Source organism: Schistocerca cancellata, chromosome 7 (genome assembly GCF_023864275.1).
Source record: "Schistocerca cancellata isolate TAMUIC-IGC-003103 chromosome 7, iqSchCanc2.1, whole genome shotgun sequence".
Lineage (NCBI taxonomy): Eukaryota > Metazoa > Arthropoda > Insecta > Orthoptera > Acrididae > Schistocerca > Schistocerca cancellata.
Window position 1 is genome coordinate 582,109,367 of NC_064632.1, and position 15,057 is coordinate 582,124,423.

The following is a 15,057-nucleotide window of genomic DNA, read 5'->3' on the forward strand; positions in this document are numbered from 1 at the left end:
AGAAAAATGTTCACAAACTCTCGTTCAGAACATGTTCTATCATACGCAGTATTTTTTTTTTTTTTTTTTTAAATTGTACGCGGCGGTAGCGCACACAAAAGCAAGCCATGCCACGAGCCGCGACTGGCCGTAAACACGCACTATCAGAATGCGACAAACAATGCATGACACAGTGCAGTAATGCATTTTCAGCTTAAGAGTGACGCAAACACCTATAACAAAGAAAACGGCATTTATCAGATCAAAGCAAAATAAGCAATCGATTCAAAACAGACGAAGCACGTGAAAAAGGAAGGGTATCCGTATAAATACGGACCGAGCACCTCACGCATAGCAATGGCTACGTGGTAAAGCTTAACTGCTAAGCTTACAACTCGAACCAAACTACTGTAGCTGTATCGTCATTCATTCGGCCTAAATTGTCTATCATATTACAATGGACCAACTTTGTTTCGATTTGGAGATGCGGCCTAAAACTTTTCTCTCCCCTTGAATTTCGAGTCTCAAATTTCAGGTGCGGCTTAGATTCGGGAAATTTTTTTTCCCTTTATTTCGAGTCTCATTTTTCAGGTGCGGCTTAGATTCGAGTGCGGGTTAGATTCGAGTAAATACGGTAGGTTTTTTATATCTATAAATCCCCTTCCACCTTCCTTTCTGCTTAATGTGAATCTTTCTGTTGCTGAATGTATGTGATGTATTCTATATTTGTGGCATTGTGATCGTGTAAGTGTATTGAGTGCTTCTAGGTCTGTGTCACTCCATTTCACTACTCCAAATGAGTAGGTCAATACTGGTATAACATAAGTATTTATAGCTTTTGTCTTGTTTCTTGCTGTCAATTCTGTTTTCAGTATTTTTGTTAGTCTTTGTCTATATTTTTCTTTTAGTTCTTCTTTAATATTTGTATTATCTATTCCTATTTTTTGTCTGTATCCTAGATATTTATAGGTATCTGTTTTTTCCATCGCTTCTATGCAGTCGCTGTTGTTATCCAATATGTAATCTTCTTGTTTAGTGTGTTTTCCCTTGACTATGCTATTTTTCTTACATTTGTCTGTTCCAAAAGCCATATTTATATCATTGCTGAATACTTCTGTTATCTTTAGTAATTGGTTGAGTTGTTGATTTGTTGCTGCCAGTAGTTTTAGATCATCCATGTATAGCAAATGTGTGATTTTGTGTTGGTATGTTCCAGTAATATTGTATCCATAATTTGTATTATTTAGCATGTTGGATAGTGGGTTCAGAGCAAGACAGAACCAGAAAGGGCTTAATGAGTCTCCTTGGTATATTCCACGCTTAATCTGTATTGGCCGTGATGTGATGTTATCTGAATTTGTTTGGATATTAAGTGTGGTTTTCCAGTTTTTCATTACTATGTTTAGAAACTGTATCAATTTAGGATCTACTTTGTATATTTCCAATATCTGTAGTAACCATGAGTGGGGTACACTATGAAAGGCTTTTTGGTAATCAATGTATGCGTAGTGTAGGGACCTTTCTTTAGTTTTAGCTTGATATGTCACCTCTGTATCTATTATCAGTTGCTCTTTACATCCTCGTGCTCCTTTGCAGCAGCCTTTTTGTTCTTCATTTATAATTTTGTTCTGTGTTGTATGTGTCATTAAGTTCTGTGTAATGACTGAAGTTAATATTTTGTAGATTGTTGGTAGGCATGTTATGGGGCGATATTTAGCTGGGTTTGCTGAGTCTGAATGATCTTTAGGTTTCATATAGGTTATTCCATGTGCAAGTGTATCAGGGAATGTGTATGGGTCTGCAATGTAACTGTTAAATAATTTAGTGAGATGTGAATGTGTTGAGGTGAACTTCTTTAGCCAGTAATTTGCTATTTTATCATTTCCAGAGGCTTTCCAATTGTGTGTAGAATTAATTGCTCGGGTGACTTCATGTTGCAAAATTATCACTTCAGGCATTTGTGGTATCATCTCGTATGAGTCTGTTTCTGCTTGTATCCACTGTGCATGCCTGTTATGTTGTACCGGGTTTGACCATATGTTGCTCCAGAAGTGTTCCATGTCTGTTATGTTTGGTGGATTGTCTATTTTAATGTGTGTGTTATCTATTGTTTGGTAAAATCTCTTTTGGTTTGTGCTGAATGTTTGGTTTTGTTTCCTTCTATTTTCACTTTTTTTGTATCTTCTAAGTCGTTTGGCCAATGCTTGTAATTTCTGCTTCTTTTCATCTAATTGCTCTATTGCTTCTTGTTGTGAGATTATTATTATTATTATGGTCTTCCCCACTCCTTGATCAATCTCTATAATATAGACACAGGTGCGAGTTATATCCACTTTCTCAGTTAACATACATCTGCTTCTATATCAAACCTGTTTGACGCTAACTAGTACCACACACGAAGTGGTTTTTCATTTCACAATATCATAATATCACCATGAAAATGAAATGGTCGTTTGGCATATTTGACACTACTTCACCAATTTGCCCGTTTGATGAAGATCAAATCGATGATGATAAGAGGACCAGCCAGTCACCTGCGAGAAGAGAAATCAGTTCAGAGACAATAAAGAAGATCAAAAATATGCTTCGACTGCTATTAGGAGCGAACAATGTGTGGACTCTTTGAAAATAAAGTAAATCTGTTGAAGCTGTTATTAGTTGTCATTGTTTTTCTTAAAACAAAAAGTTTTATGTTAAGGGCAACCTCAGCTGAAGTAATCCATATCACATTTCACAAGTAAACCACTTTTTACCGGGAATGAACTTTTATTTAGCCTACAGGAGCACAACTGGTTTCATTATATCAAATTACATCTTCAGGTGTACATCTATATATCATTAATTTCCTCGCCCCTTGACTTTTAGATATGTTTATCTGTTCATTTAGGTTGTTTCTGTGTCATTTTGGAATTCATCGAGTTACTTTTCACAATCTACAAACATGCATTTTTTCTCGGGAGAGTATATCCAGCACATTCACATTTCACAGTTGAAAACAAAGTCAAATGGAATAAAATGCCAAACTGAAGAAGGTAATTCTGCATGTCACCTGACAATATTTGCATCTCAAAAAGGTTCCAAAGAAATAAAAATTTTCAGCACACCAGCAACAGTTACATAATCAAAGAACTGAATCCTGTCTTGCTGGAAGACAAATGAGTTTTCATCACAAAGTATTGCTTTTGGATAAATATGAACTTTTATAGAAACACTGTTGTAATCATATTGGTCTAAACAACTATTATATGACTAAGGGCTTATGGGTTATTACTTTGGAAACAGATGATCAGTTGAAAGCTGTGACAAAGAGCTATGTTAAACATGGTGAAAACAATTTGCCACAAAAGAGCACTACAACAGAATCACTGAACACAAGCCTATATGCTGCTGATGTCTCTCCTCTGAAATCTCAACAGATATAATTGAGGGCTGCCAGAGATTATACAAAAAGAATATTAATTGAAACACAAGAAGCAGTTGCATTTAACACTGCTGCAGCTGGGTTCCTTGATACAAAAAATTTTCGAAACATCTACACTGAAGCACCAACAAGCTGGTATAGGCATGCACAGGCAGAATGTGGTGTTGCAGTTGGCAACGCCTGTATAAGACAAGTGTCTGGCACAGTTATTAAATCAGTTACTGCTGCTACAATTGCAGGTCGTCAAGATTTAAGTGAGTCTGCATGAGGTGTCATAGTTGGTGCACAAGCAATGGGACACAACCTCTCTGAGGTAGCAGTGAAGTAGGGATTTTCCCCTTACAACCATTTCATGAGTGTACCATGAATATTGGGCATCTGGTAAAACATCAAATCTTCGACATCGCTGTGCCAACATCACTGCAGGCTGAAAAAGATCCTGCAAGAACGGGAGCAGTGACAATTGAAGAGAATCGTTTAATGTGACAAAGAGCAACCCTTCTGCAAATTCCTACAGATTTCAGTGCGGGGCCATCAACAAATGTCAGCATGTGAAACTTTCAATGAAACATCATCAATATGGGCTTTCGGAGCCAAAGGTTCACTCATGTAACCTTGTTGACTGCACAACACAAAACATTACACCTTGCCTGGGCCCATCAACAACTGACTTGGAACTGTTGATGACTGGAAACATGATGCCTGGTTGGATGAATCTCATTTCAAATTATATCGAGAGGATAGACCTATATGGGTGTGGAGACAATCTCATGAATCCATGGCCCCTCATGTCAACAGGGGACTGTTCAAGCTGGTAGAGGCTCTGTAATGCTGTGGGGCATGTGCAGTTGAAGTGGTACAGGACCCCTGATACGTCTAGATACAACTGACAGATGACATGTATGTAAGCATCCTGTGTAATCACCCTGCTTCCATTTAAGTCCATTGTGCATTCCGAAGGACTTGGGCAAGTCCAGCAGGGCAATGCGACATCCCACACATCCAGAATTGTTAGACAGTTGCTCCAGGAACTCTTCTGAGTTTAGAAACTTCTGCTGGCCACCAAACTTCCCAGACATAAACATTATTGAGCATATCTGGGATTCCTTGTGCAAAATGTGCTGTTCATAAGAGATCTCTGCCCCCCCCCCCCCCCCCATACCTCTATGGATTTATGGACAAACCTGCAGGATTCATGGTGTCAATTCCCTCTAGCATTACTTCACACATTATTTGAGTCCATGACACATCGTGTTGCAGCACTTCTGCTTGCTCACAGGGACCCTACACGATATTAGGCAGGTGTACTAGTTTCTTTGGCTCTTTAGTGTAGTACAAGTAAGGCATGTCCTGATGTTTAGATCACAGGTTGCTGACTATAAAACTGCAAGAAAAGTTGCAATTGTCATAGCAGTAACGCAGTCAAAAAAATTGCAGGTTTCATGTTAGCACATCGAAGGTGGCCAATAAAGGAAGTGATGCACATCTGCTGTTCCAGCAATAATGGTAAAAGCAGCTAGCAAGTTAAAGGCAGAAAACGGTTTGTGGTACTGTCAAAGAATAAAATAATGTGGATAAAGAAAGTTTCAGTCCAAAAGTATTTGTTGTCAAACAACATGAAAGATGTATTTACTGCTTATTTTCTAAATTCTGTGAAATTATTCGAAACTGCTGCATCATAGTTGGAATACAAGGAAAATATTTGGTCTGTTACTAAAATGTAAAAATGATGCTTGCAATCACCCAATTAAAGAAGATTATAAAAGTTTAACTGTTAAAACAGCACCTAATTTGGAATCCAAGTACTGTAGGCCAGATATTTTTACCTAAAACAAAAATTGTTTATTTGTAGAAGGTGAAAAAAGTTGTGAATTCCAAAATAGCACGAAACAACCTAAATTAACAAGTAAACATTTGTAAAAGTCAAGAGACTTTTTATTTTAATGTAAACAGAGACAATAACAACACCTTTAACAGGTTTTACATCATTTTCAAACATGCTTACTGAAAAATTCTTCATGTTCTTTGTTTTTAATAGCAGTCAAATCACGTTTTTGACCTCTTTCATTACCATTCAAGCCATCTGTCTGAAAAATGAAATGAACTTTTCCTGACCAAAGAAAATGAGCTTGTTTCAATTGCACAAAGGAAACTCAGGTCTTAGATGACCCTTTCAAGATACACTATTTTGAAAAATCATGAAAAATTAATGAAAACATTATGTGAATCAACTTTAATCTTCAGTAATCAAGAGACCACTTGCACAGCCTTAGGACATGCTGGCTGGCTGCAAAAAGAGGAAAAAAATTGGCAATGGATATTCATCCTATCATAACAAACAAGCAGCCAAAACGTCATCCAAATTTGTCACGACAAGATTTACGAGCTACTTTGACAGCAAACTGAGAAATCTCGTGCTCAGTATACGCTATACTGAGCACTTGTTCAGCAATTAGGCTGTTGTATCCTAAACAATGAGGAGAGTCACCAAGTTCCAGCATAAATTGCCCTTATCTCATGAGCAAATATAAAGCAAACTTCACTTGTTTGAGTGTCGCGATATGGAAATGCTGCCCTTTATGAAGGCATAGCTTCATATACATACATAGTGGAATTATTTCATCAAAATCTGCGAGGGAGGGGATTATGGGGCCAACGGGGAAGAGGATCAGGGGGCCAGGGTGCGGGAGGAGTGAGGTACTTGGTGCTTTGTTTATATTTTAAGCACTTGAAATTGAATGACCCATAAGTAAGTACACTGAACAATTGAAACAACTGTTGCAAAAGCAAACAACTAGCCACAAGGAAAGGGATTCCTCACTGCCTAAAGACTGTGAAGATAGAATTATGAGGGAAAAAGAAATCTGGTAGCTAGGGGTAGTAATAACTAATGATGATTCCATTAGCAGGGCATTGGAAATGGCGACTATAGCATGGCATACACTCTCTGGAGCAGCACTTGGCAAAGCATACATGTAATGAATCTGAAACCATCTGGATTTAGCCTGAGCATCATTTCAAGCTACATCTACCATTTCAGAACACTATGGGCTGGTGCTAACATGAAGTCATGTCCTCAGAATGTAAATGTGAAAGGAGAGAAAGCAAACTGAGCCAAATGATCAAAATGAAAAAGAAACAAATCAAATTTGTACTTCTATTACCTTTGACTCAAAGGAGTGACTAAGATATCATCCTGACCACCACGCTCCGATGCCAACAGATCTACAGAGTCAAAAAAGATGGCACCTTTATTTCTTCCTGTTATAACAGTGAGGTTGTGTCTGTTTTCTGAGGCTGGCAGACATCAAAAAGCACAGAATGGAGGTGTATTTGTTTATGGGACATCATACCACTTTAAGGTAACCGGAACTGCAATGGATCTCTCTCCGTATGGTAGTCTTTCCAGAAGTGTCCTGCTGCAATCAAGGACAACTGTCCACAATCTCAGTTAACCTATTAATTGAAAGTGGGTTGTTACCTTTTTTCAGAAACTGGGAAAGCAGCTCTCGAACTGCTCAGGGCATACTTGTAGGGCTAGTCAAATTCAGATCTCTACAATTGCTGCAGGTCAGCACATCAATTTATAAGAATCCTTAATTTAATGACTGATCAAAATTACAATGCTCATTTCTCACTCACTCCTTACAATGTTACTTGCCATTCAAACTTCATTCTCCATATTTCTTGAAGAAATGAGGCTTGACACATGAACATTTTAGAAGTGAGATCACTGTAAAGAGTGAAAAGAATGTGAATTTAATCCCTCCCCCCATCTCTTCAGTAAATAAATAAATACATAATTCCAATTTTTAATTTCTAATCATGCCTATATGACATTGCAACACTGAATTTTTCTGCAAGAATTATGACTTGGGGTAAGGTGTGATGAGTGATAAGGAAGGGGTGTGAGAAGTTGAAATTTCTATCTAAGTGGTTATTAAGATTACAAAAACTTGAGGATCACATCACTTTATCGGCCCTCTGTCTGCATTTGGCAAAGTGACAACAGATTTTCGAAGACCTTAAAATATTCAAATACATTAGAGTTGGTGACTCATCATGGATACCTATATCTACACAAAATATACATGTTACTCTTAATTCTGTTCACGTGCTAAATTTCAACAGATGCTTCAGTACTAACTTATTATGGATGGGGAGCTAAATACGTAAAAACGTTAGAACTGGAAACAGGTATATGGTATAACTGAATGTGCAGATTCAAGATTTGCGATTATGTAAGGTATCATTGTGTTTAAAAATGATACAGGTCTACCTACAATGATTAAATACTGCAGTTGGTTATTATTTTGTAGAACAGATAATGCAAGCATCTGATCTTTCCATTTAATTCAGCAGCTATGGATATTCAAGTAGTCGCAACTACCAAAAAACTATGTCACTTTTTGACAGCTGACAACAGACTAAATACACCGAAGTGCCAAAGAAACTGCTACAGGCATGTGTATTCAAATACAGATAAATGTAAACAGGCAGAATACTGTGCTGCGGTCGACAATGCCTATATAACACAACAAGTGTCTAGCGCAGTTGTTAGATCAATTACTGCTGCTACAATTGCAGGTTATTAATAGTCAAGTGTGTTTGAACATGGTGTTATAGTCAGCACACGAGCAATGGGACACAGCACCTCTGAGATAGCGATGAAGTGGGGATTTTCCCATATGACCATTTCATGAGTGTACTGTGAATATCAGGAATCCAGTAAAACATCAAGACTCCGATATTGCTGCAGCCGGAAAAATATCCTGCAAGAATGGGACTGACGACAACTGAAAAGAATGGTTCAAAGTGACAGAAGACCAACCCTTCCGCAAATTGCTACAGATTTAAGTGCTGGGCCATCAACAAGTGTCAGCATGTGAAACCATCAACAAAACATCATCAATATGGGCTTTCGGAGCCAAAGGTTCACTCATGTAACCTTGTTGACTGCACAACACAAAACTTTACACCTTGCCTGGGCCCATCAACAACTGACTTGGAACTGTTGATGACTGGAAACATGATGCCTGGTTGGACGAATCTCATTTCAAATTATATCGAGAGGATAGACCTATATGGGTGTGGAGACAATCTCATGAATCCATGGCCCCTCATGTCAGCAGGGGACTGTTCAAGCTGGTAGAGGCTCTGTAATGCTGTGGGGCATGTGCAGTTGAAATGGTACAGGATCCCTGATACGTCTATATACAACTGACAGATGACATGTATGTAGGCATCCTGTGTAATCACCCTGCATCCATTTAAGTCCATTGTGCATTCCGACGGACTTGGGCAAGTCCAGCAGGGCAATGCGACATCCCACACATCCAGAATTGTTAGACAGTTGCTCCAGGAACTCTTCTGAGTTTAGAAACTTCTGCTGGCCACCAAACTTCCCAGACATGAACATTATTGAGTATATCTGGGATTCCTTGTGCAAAATGTGCTGTTCATAAGAGATCTCTGCCCCCCCCCCCCCCCATACCTCTATGGATTTATGGACAAACCTGCAGGATTCATGGTGTCAATTCCCTCTAGCACTACTTCCATGACATGTTGTCTGCATGCTCAGAGAGGCCTACACGATATTAGGCAGATGTACCAATTTCTTTGGCTCTTCAGTGTATATGATACGGGTCCCATTTTTTCGGACATGTTTACCAGCATAACAAAGAAAAAACTGCACGAATCTAACTGGTACAATGCGCAAAATTACAAAATTCTCATGTCTTAGTTAACAAATACACTTGTAAATAAATTTCCAAATATGACAGGTAATTTTTAGATATGACATTGCACAGAAGCTAAGTCTGTAGAATGATCTGAGGAGAACCAGCAAACAACAGTAAGTTGAGTGAGGCTGCACCAAACGGGGAAACCCAGCTCCCAAAAAGTAGATGTAAACTATTAGGTTCGCACAGAAGTTCATAGTATTTTTCTATACATTTAATAAACGCAACAGATATGCATAACAGACTTCAGTCATCAATAATATAGTCTCCTTCGGTACGTACAACAATCTGCAATGTCGGTGCAACTTTTTGATTCCACAAATGTAGAAATCGCACAGTTTTGAGGCGAAGAACTTGTCAAGTATTTCTGGAGTGCTATTTCATCCAGGAAAGAAGTTCCTCCAAGGTTTCTCGATAGTTTGTGGAGGAGATGAAAATCTGTGGGCACAAGATCAGGTAAATAAGGTCAGTGTGGACAGACTTTACAATCGTACTCCTGTATAGGGTTTTGTCGGTCTAGCTGGATGAGGGTGAGCATTATCTGAAACCTGCATCACTTCACGCAGTCTTCCTGGTTGTTGTTCAACTGGCAAGAAGCGTTAGTTGTCGAAAATAAATGTCTGCAGTGATGGTTACACCTCGGGGAAGCATTCTGTAGTACACCACGCTATTGCCGTGTCACCAGATACATAACATTACCTTTTGTGGACGAACGTATGTCTTTGCACAGGGATTTGCTACTGTGTTTTGGCTTAATCATTCCTTTCTTTTCCTTACATTTGCATAAAGACACCATTTCTCATCATCAGTAATAATACAATACAGGAACGGTCAGTTTCGCTCACAAGCCAGTTGACGACGACTGAGCAGAGATGCACTGATGGCCATACATTGATTTTTGTAAGAAAACCATTTTCTTGCAGACCTCTATCCAATGGCATTATCCCTACGCACAGTGCAAAGATTTCTGGCTACCTCCGATGCTGTCACCCCTCATTTGATTCAGACAGCAGAGTATTTCGGAAATGTTTCGATTTCTCCACCCGGTACTCCATTTTCTAGTGGCCACAGCTCCACTCACTAATGACAAAATGGCAACATGTAAACTCAAATAGCAACCGTGAACTATAAATAAAAAATGACAACTGATAAATAAACCCATAGCAACCTGTATACCGACATGCGAAACAAAAATGCTACGAACATATGCCCCTCCTAGTACTAAAAAGAAGCACCAATTCTCTCATTTACACTGTTGTACAGCCATAATTTGCAGAACAGTGTTCATCATCAAAATGCTTAGTGAAATACTGGAGACTGTGAGTGCACACTTTGATTTAACTGCGTAAATTAAATGATGGAAAATCCGGGATACTGTAACAAGAATACCGTGAAAAGGTATGTCGTTACCCACCACAGAGGGGGCGGCGTCGAGTTGCAGGCAGGCACAAAATCATCATTGTCTCTAGCCGCAATTTAGAAGTAGGTCTTTACCCCAAAAGCTCAAATGTATAGCTGTCTTTTTGTTGGGCCTGTCTGCAGTCAACATTTCCTCTATATAGCCAGTAGCAAGGTATCGTAATAATAATTGTCTGCTGCATACCACATACATCGGCACAATGATTCTGGGTTTTTAGATGTGCTGACCACAGGTAGAATCTGCCCAGCACATTTAACAACGTGGGCTTTTTATTCTTTTGTCAGTTTCCCACATCAGTTACACAAATTGCAAACTTTTTGAAAAACTTTCTCATACTTGGACACGGATAACACTAGACAGAGACGGATGGAGGTACACCAATTCTGTCCTGGGGTACAACAGGATGGATGGCAACAGAAGGGGCATCCGGCCACTGTCTATCACTAACATCACCAAATCCAGAACAACTTGACACACACACACACACACACACACACACACACACACACACACACACACACACACAGAGAGAGAGAGAGAGAGAGAGAGGGGGGGGTAGGGAGAGAGGGGGGGTAGGGAGAGGTGGAGGGAGGGAGGGAGGGGGGGTAGGGAGAGGAGGAGGGAGGGAGGGAGGGGAGGGGGAGAGGGGGGAGAGGGGGGAGAGAGAGAAGGGGGGGGGACGAAACCTAGTTACACCCTGGCTTTGATGACCGTTTGGGATGATTGTTCCTATCATCTGTAAAAATAATTGAGATTGTATTAGAAAATTAAAAAAAATCAAGTATTTTAGCCATGGCAGTCTCTCCGAACTATAAACTATGTACTTTGTGGAGTCGCTTCCGGACTTACATCATTGACGAGGTACTGGACAAGCACGGCGAAAGCCTCGAAACCGGTGGCGCTGTGGCGCAGCTGCTGCAGCTGGGCGCGCGTGGGCACGGCCGGGGCGGCTTGCAGCTGCGGCTGCAATTTGCCGGCCGGCTCCTTGAGCGGCGCGCCGCTGCCCGCCACGCGGTTGTGATCTGCAACACAGCATCACGCCGTTAGGGGGAATTCGTGAGCTGAACAGTAAGGGCGGAGGGGTGTGGAAGACGTAACCGCTTTAAGGGGTGAAAACTGCTTGCAGGTACACTGCAGTATTTACCAAGAGTTAGGATGTACATCTTTCTTATCAATACCTATTCATTAAAAGTCAAATTGTACGACAAATAATAATTTCACTTCTAATTATAATTCCAGTAACAGTCTCTGATAGTGATTAGTTGAAGATGATTTATTATTAGCTGTTTCGAACAATGTGAGATGATCAGGAAAAGAACTCAAGTCATCCTCTCCCAGAAACACAACCCAGTTCATTTGAGAATACACTTTTCGTCGGAAGAGGATTATGGTAGTCTTCCTCTGGTCAGTACTTGTAATTACTGTAATTCACCATTAACTTAAGACACAACCATCACTAAATAAGCTTCATTGTCTCAGATATCATTGGCATTTCGTAACTATCGAACACACAAATAATGTATTTATGTACGTAACTGCTTTACACTCACGCTTCACCATCATTAACACACAGTTTGATGAGCATATCACATGCAATGATGACAACTCTACATCAAGGACAATTCAAACAACAACTCTCAATCAGAGCTAAATATACTGAACTAAAGTTACAAGAGAAGTCTGAAAATAGGTTACTGCATTGTCTCTCACCGTTTCCGTATTGAATGGCCGGGAAGTCAGGTGAACAGAAAGCATCTTTCAAGCTACGCAAACGCCTTATGAAAAACGATCTCACACACTCCATCACTGACACTGAAGGCAACCCATAACGGTCCCAGATGTATCGATGTAAGCCAGACTGTATCGTTTCGATCTTGCTCTGTCTAAAGCTGCGAAACGGAATACTGGCGCCACAACCAACAATGGCACGCTGCGCAATGTATACAATATCTAAAGCTGTTTTCTATCAGAAAAGACAACCATCCTTTTTGTAGTTGTCTTACTAAAATTCATGACATGTTGTTGGGAGTAACGAAAGGCATGTTCTGGTGTCACAAATTCAAGTAGATTGTCAAAATATCTGTACCTTTTACTAATTCACACAGTGCAAAGAGTTATAAGTGATGTGAGATATAACAACTTTTATAACTGGCTAAACCACCATTAACGTCGAGCAAAGATTCTGTTGTTTGCCTGAAATGAACAAATGAAAGCGTAAAACCGCCATTCAAAGAGTATGGCGTAAACAGAAATACGGCAAATTCAGAAAGTTATGACAAATCAAAATAAGTTATTAGCTAAACCTCCAACAATCAAACTAAGGTATTTCATGCGTTGGTCCTCTCACTGGCATCATTCTTGATTTATGCTATACTTTCTACGCAGTTATCAAGTTATCGTTGACATTTTTGTACAGGTTAAGTACTCTACAGGGGAAAATGTAGAAACGGGAGAGAGGTTGATGAACGTGCTTCTTACTCGAATCGAGTGCTAAAAAAAAATAAGTGCCGCGTACGATATTTTAACAGAAAAAGTTCTGAATCCTGGCACGCCTTGTGATAATGAAACGCTGGAAATAAGCAACGTTCTGTCCGCTTTTCGGAAACGATGTTGAAGAAGCAAAATAGCTAAAACCACGCAACAAACTGCGACTCTCCTGTCTGTCACGAACACTGCAAAGAACTGGGAACGGTAACTGCTCCCATCACATTGTAAGGCGCCTCATATGAGAGAGGGGAGGCGTGTGCGGCGATGGGGGGAGAGGGGTGGAGGAAAGCTTGCACGGGGTGCACAGGAAAAAGCTCGCGTGAAGTTAAACATTACAAGGTGTTGTGGTCGCCAACGAATCTGTATCGTCGCGGATGTTTGGCAACGTCGCACTCTGAAGGAAAGTGGTTGACCGCCGTCCAGCTTTACGCGTGAGAAAACACCCCACAAAATCTCACTGGTTGCTGGCGGTTATTACAGGTGCATTTGCAGAACAGTTCAAAAACGAACTGTCGTCTGATGCAACACGCATTTTGCTACAATTTAGTTCACATTAAACAATTAAAAATGCTAACAATTCTAGCACCAAGTGTGGTTTTTCATTAAGTGTTTGTTTTCTGTTTTTGTTTGCACTTTAATGTGTATTCTATATTTTGTCTCTAAAACACATACCTATGTTTCGTTCTTGTTTGTTCAACACATACACCTTAAGCAAACGAGCGAAGCCAGTTTATTTGCCACTTATAATAATTTCCGTAACGCTGTCGCTGCTCCATACTTCAAGTCAGTCATTGTTCGCGAGGTCGAGTTGGACTAGAGTTGCCACCTTTGGCAGGTCGAAAGTTGTGACACTTCAAACAAAAGGTAGCACTTAATATGTTAAATGTGCAATTCTTACTAACGTTAGTCATTTTTTATCTTCGCACCAAAACTAAATTACAAACGCCATACTTCATAATACTTGCAGCTTAAAATATTTAAAAATAATTATGCATTGGTGTAAAATCAATGGGGCTCTAATTTATAGGAGGAGACCTACTTGTTGCCTGATGTAGCGGTCTTTAGAAATGTCTTTTTTTACTCGGCAAAGCACTGTGAAGTGCGTGCACGGCATAGGGTACGACCCACTGTACCAGTTACTGGGCTTTTTCATTCACGAATGGCATACGGGAAGAACGACTGTTTAAATGCCTCCATGCATGCTGTACCTAATCTTGTCCTCACGACCCTACGGGGCTGTAGAAGATGCTGACAGAACTCTGGGCAGCCTTATTTTTAACAAGAAGTTTGATTTCCACAGGTTTCATTAAGTTTGTTTCGGTTATCAGCCACATTTTTAATTCTTTTACTGAAATAGATGCAGGATACACTTCACACTTTGGCGTCCGTTCGTCACCACCTTCAGTTCACCATCTTTTGAACTGTTTGCCCTCTAGTCATTCATTACGAAATAAGCACATTCTTTTCACTTTTCTCTCTCTGGATTCATTCTGACTGCAGTAATTGTCAATACACTCACTGCCTTTATTTCCACTCAATCTGCTGAGCATTTTAATTAATGACTCAGACTTCGAAAGCCCATCAAATCGCCATAATATTAATAATGTTTTGTTCTTACGGAACAGTGAAAGTACGAAACATGTAAATAATCCTTTCCATAAATGCAACTGCCTCTTCACCATCAGCTGTTTGAAAACGAGACGGAAAGGCGATTGACACCCACTGTTTTGTTGCTCTCGTGTATTTTATTTATATTGGCTTTGGCTAACAAAAATATGATGCATTTAATATGCATTAAAAATTATGCAATACGATATTAAAAAGTAAAGCTGTAAAAAATAAATCAAATACGTAAAGACTTGCGGGTGTCCTGTCATACGTGGGAACACAGGACAATTACAGAAAAGTAGAGACAATCCCTAAAAAAAAAAATAGGGACAGATGGTAGCCCTTAAAGTGGGACACAGCAGTGCTTTGCTATGCCACATTCCATTGCAGATGTCATGTGC

At 39.8% G+C, this 15,057-nt stretch overlaps 1 protein-coding gene across 1 annotated transcript in view; it reads right to left on the reverse strand.

The window, feature by feature from the left end:
* Positions 1-15,057, reverse strand: part of LOC126092912 (uncharacterized) — a 671,478-nt gene that overhangs the window by 12,585 nt on the left and 643,836 nt on the right. The window contains exon 15 of the mRNA XM_049908642.1: positions 11,411-11,583. Coding sequence (XP_049764599.1) covers positions 11,411-11,583 — 173 coding nt within the window. The remainder of the gene's footprint in view (positions 1-11,410; positions 11,584-15,057) is intronic.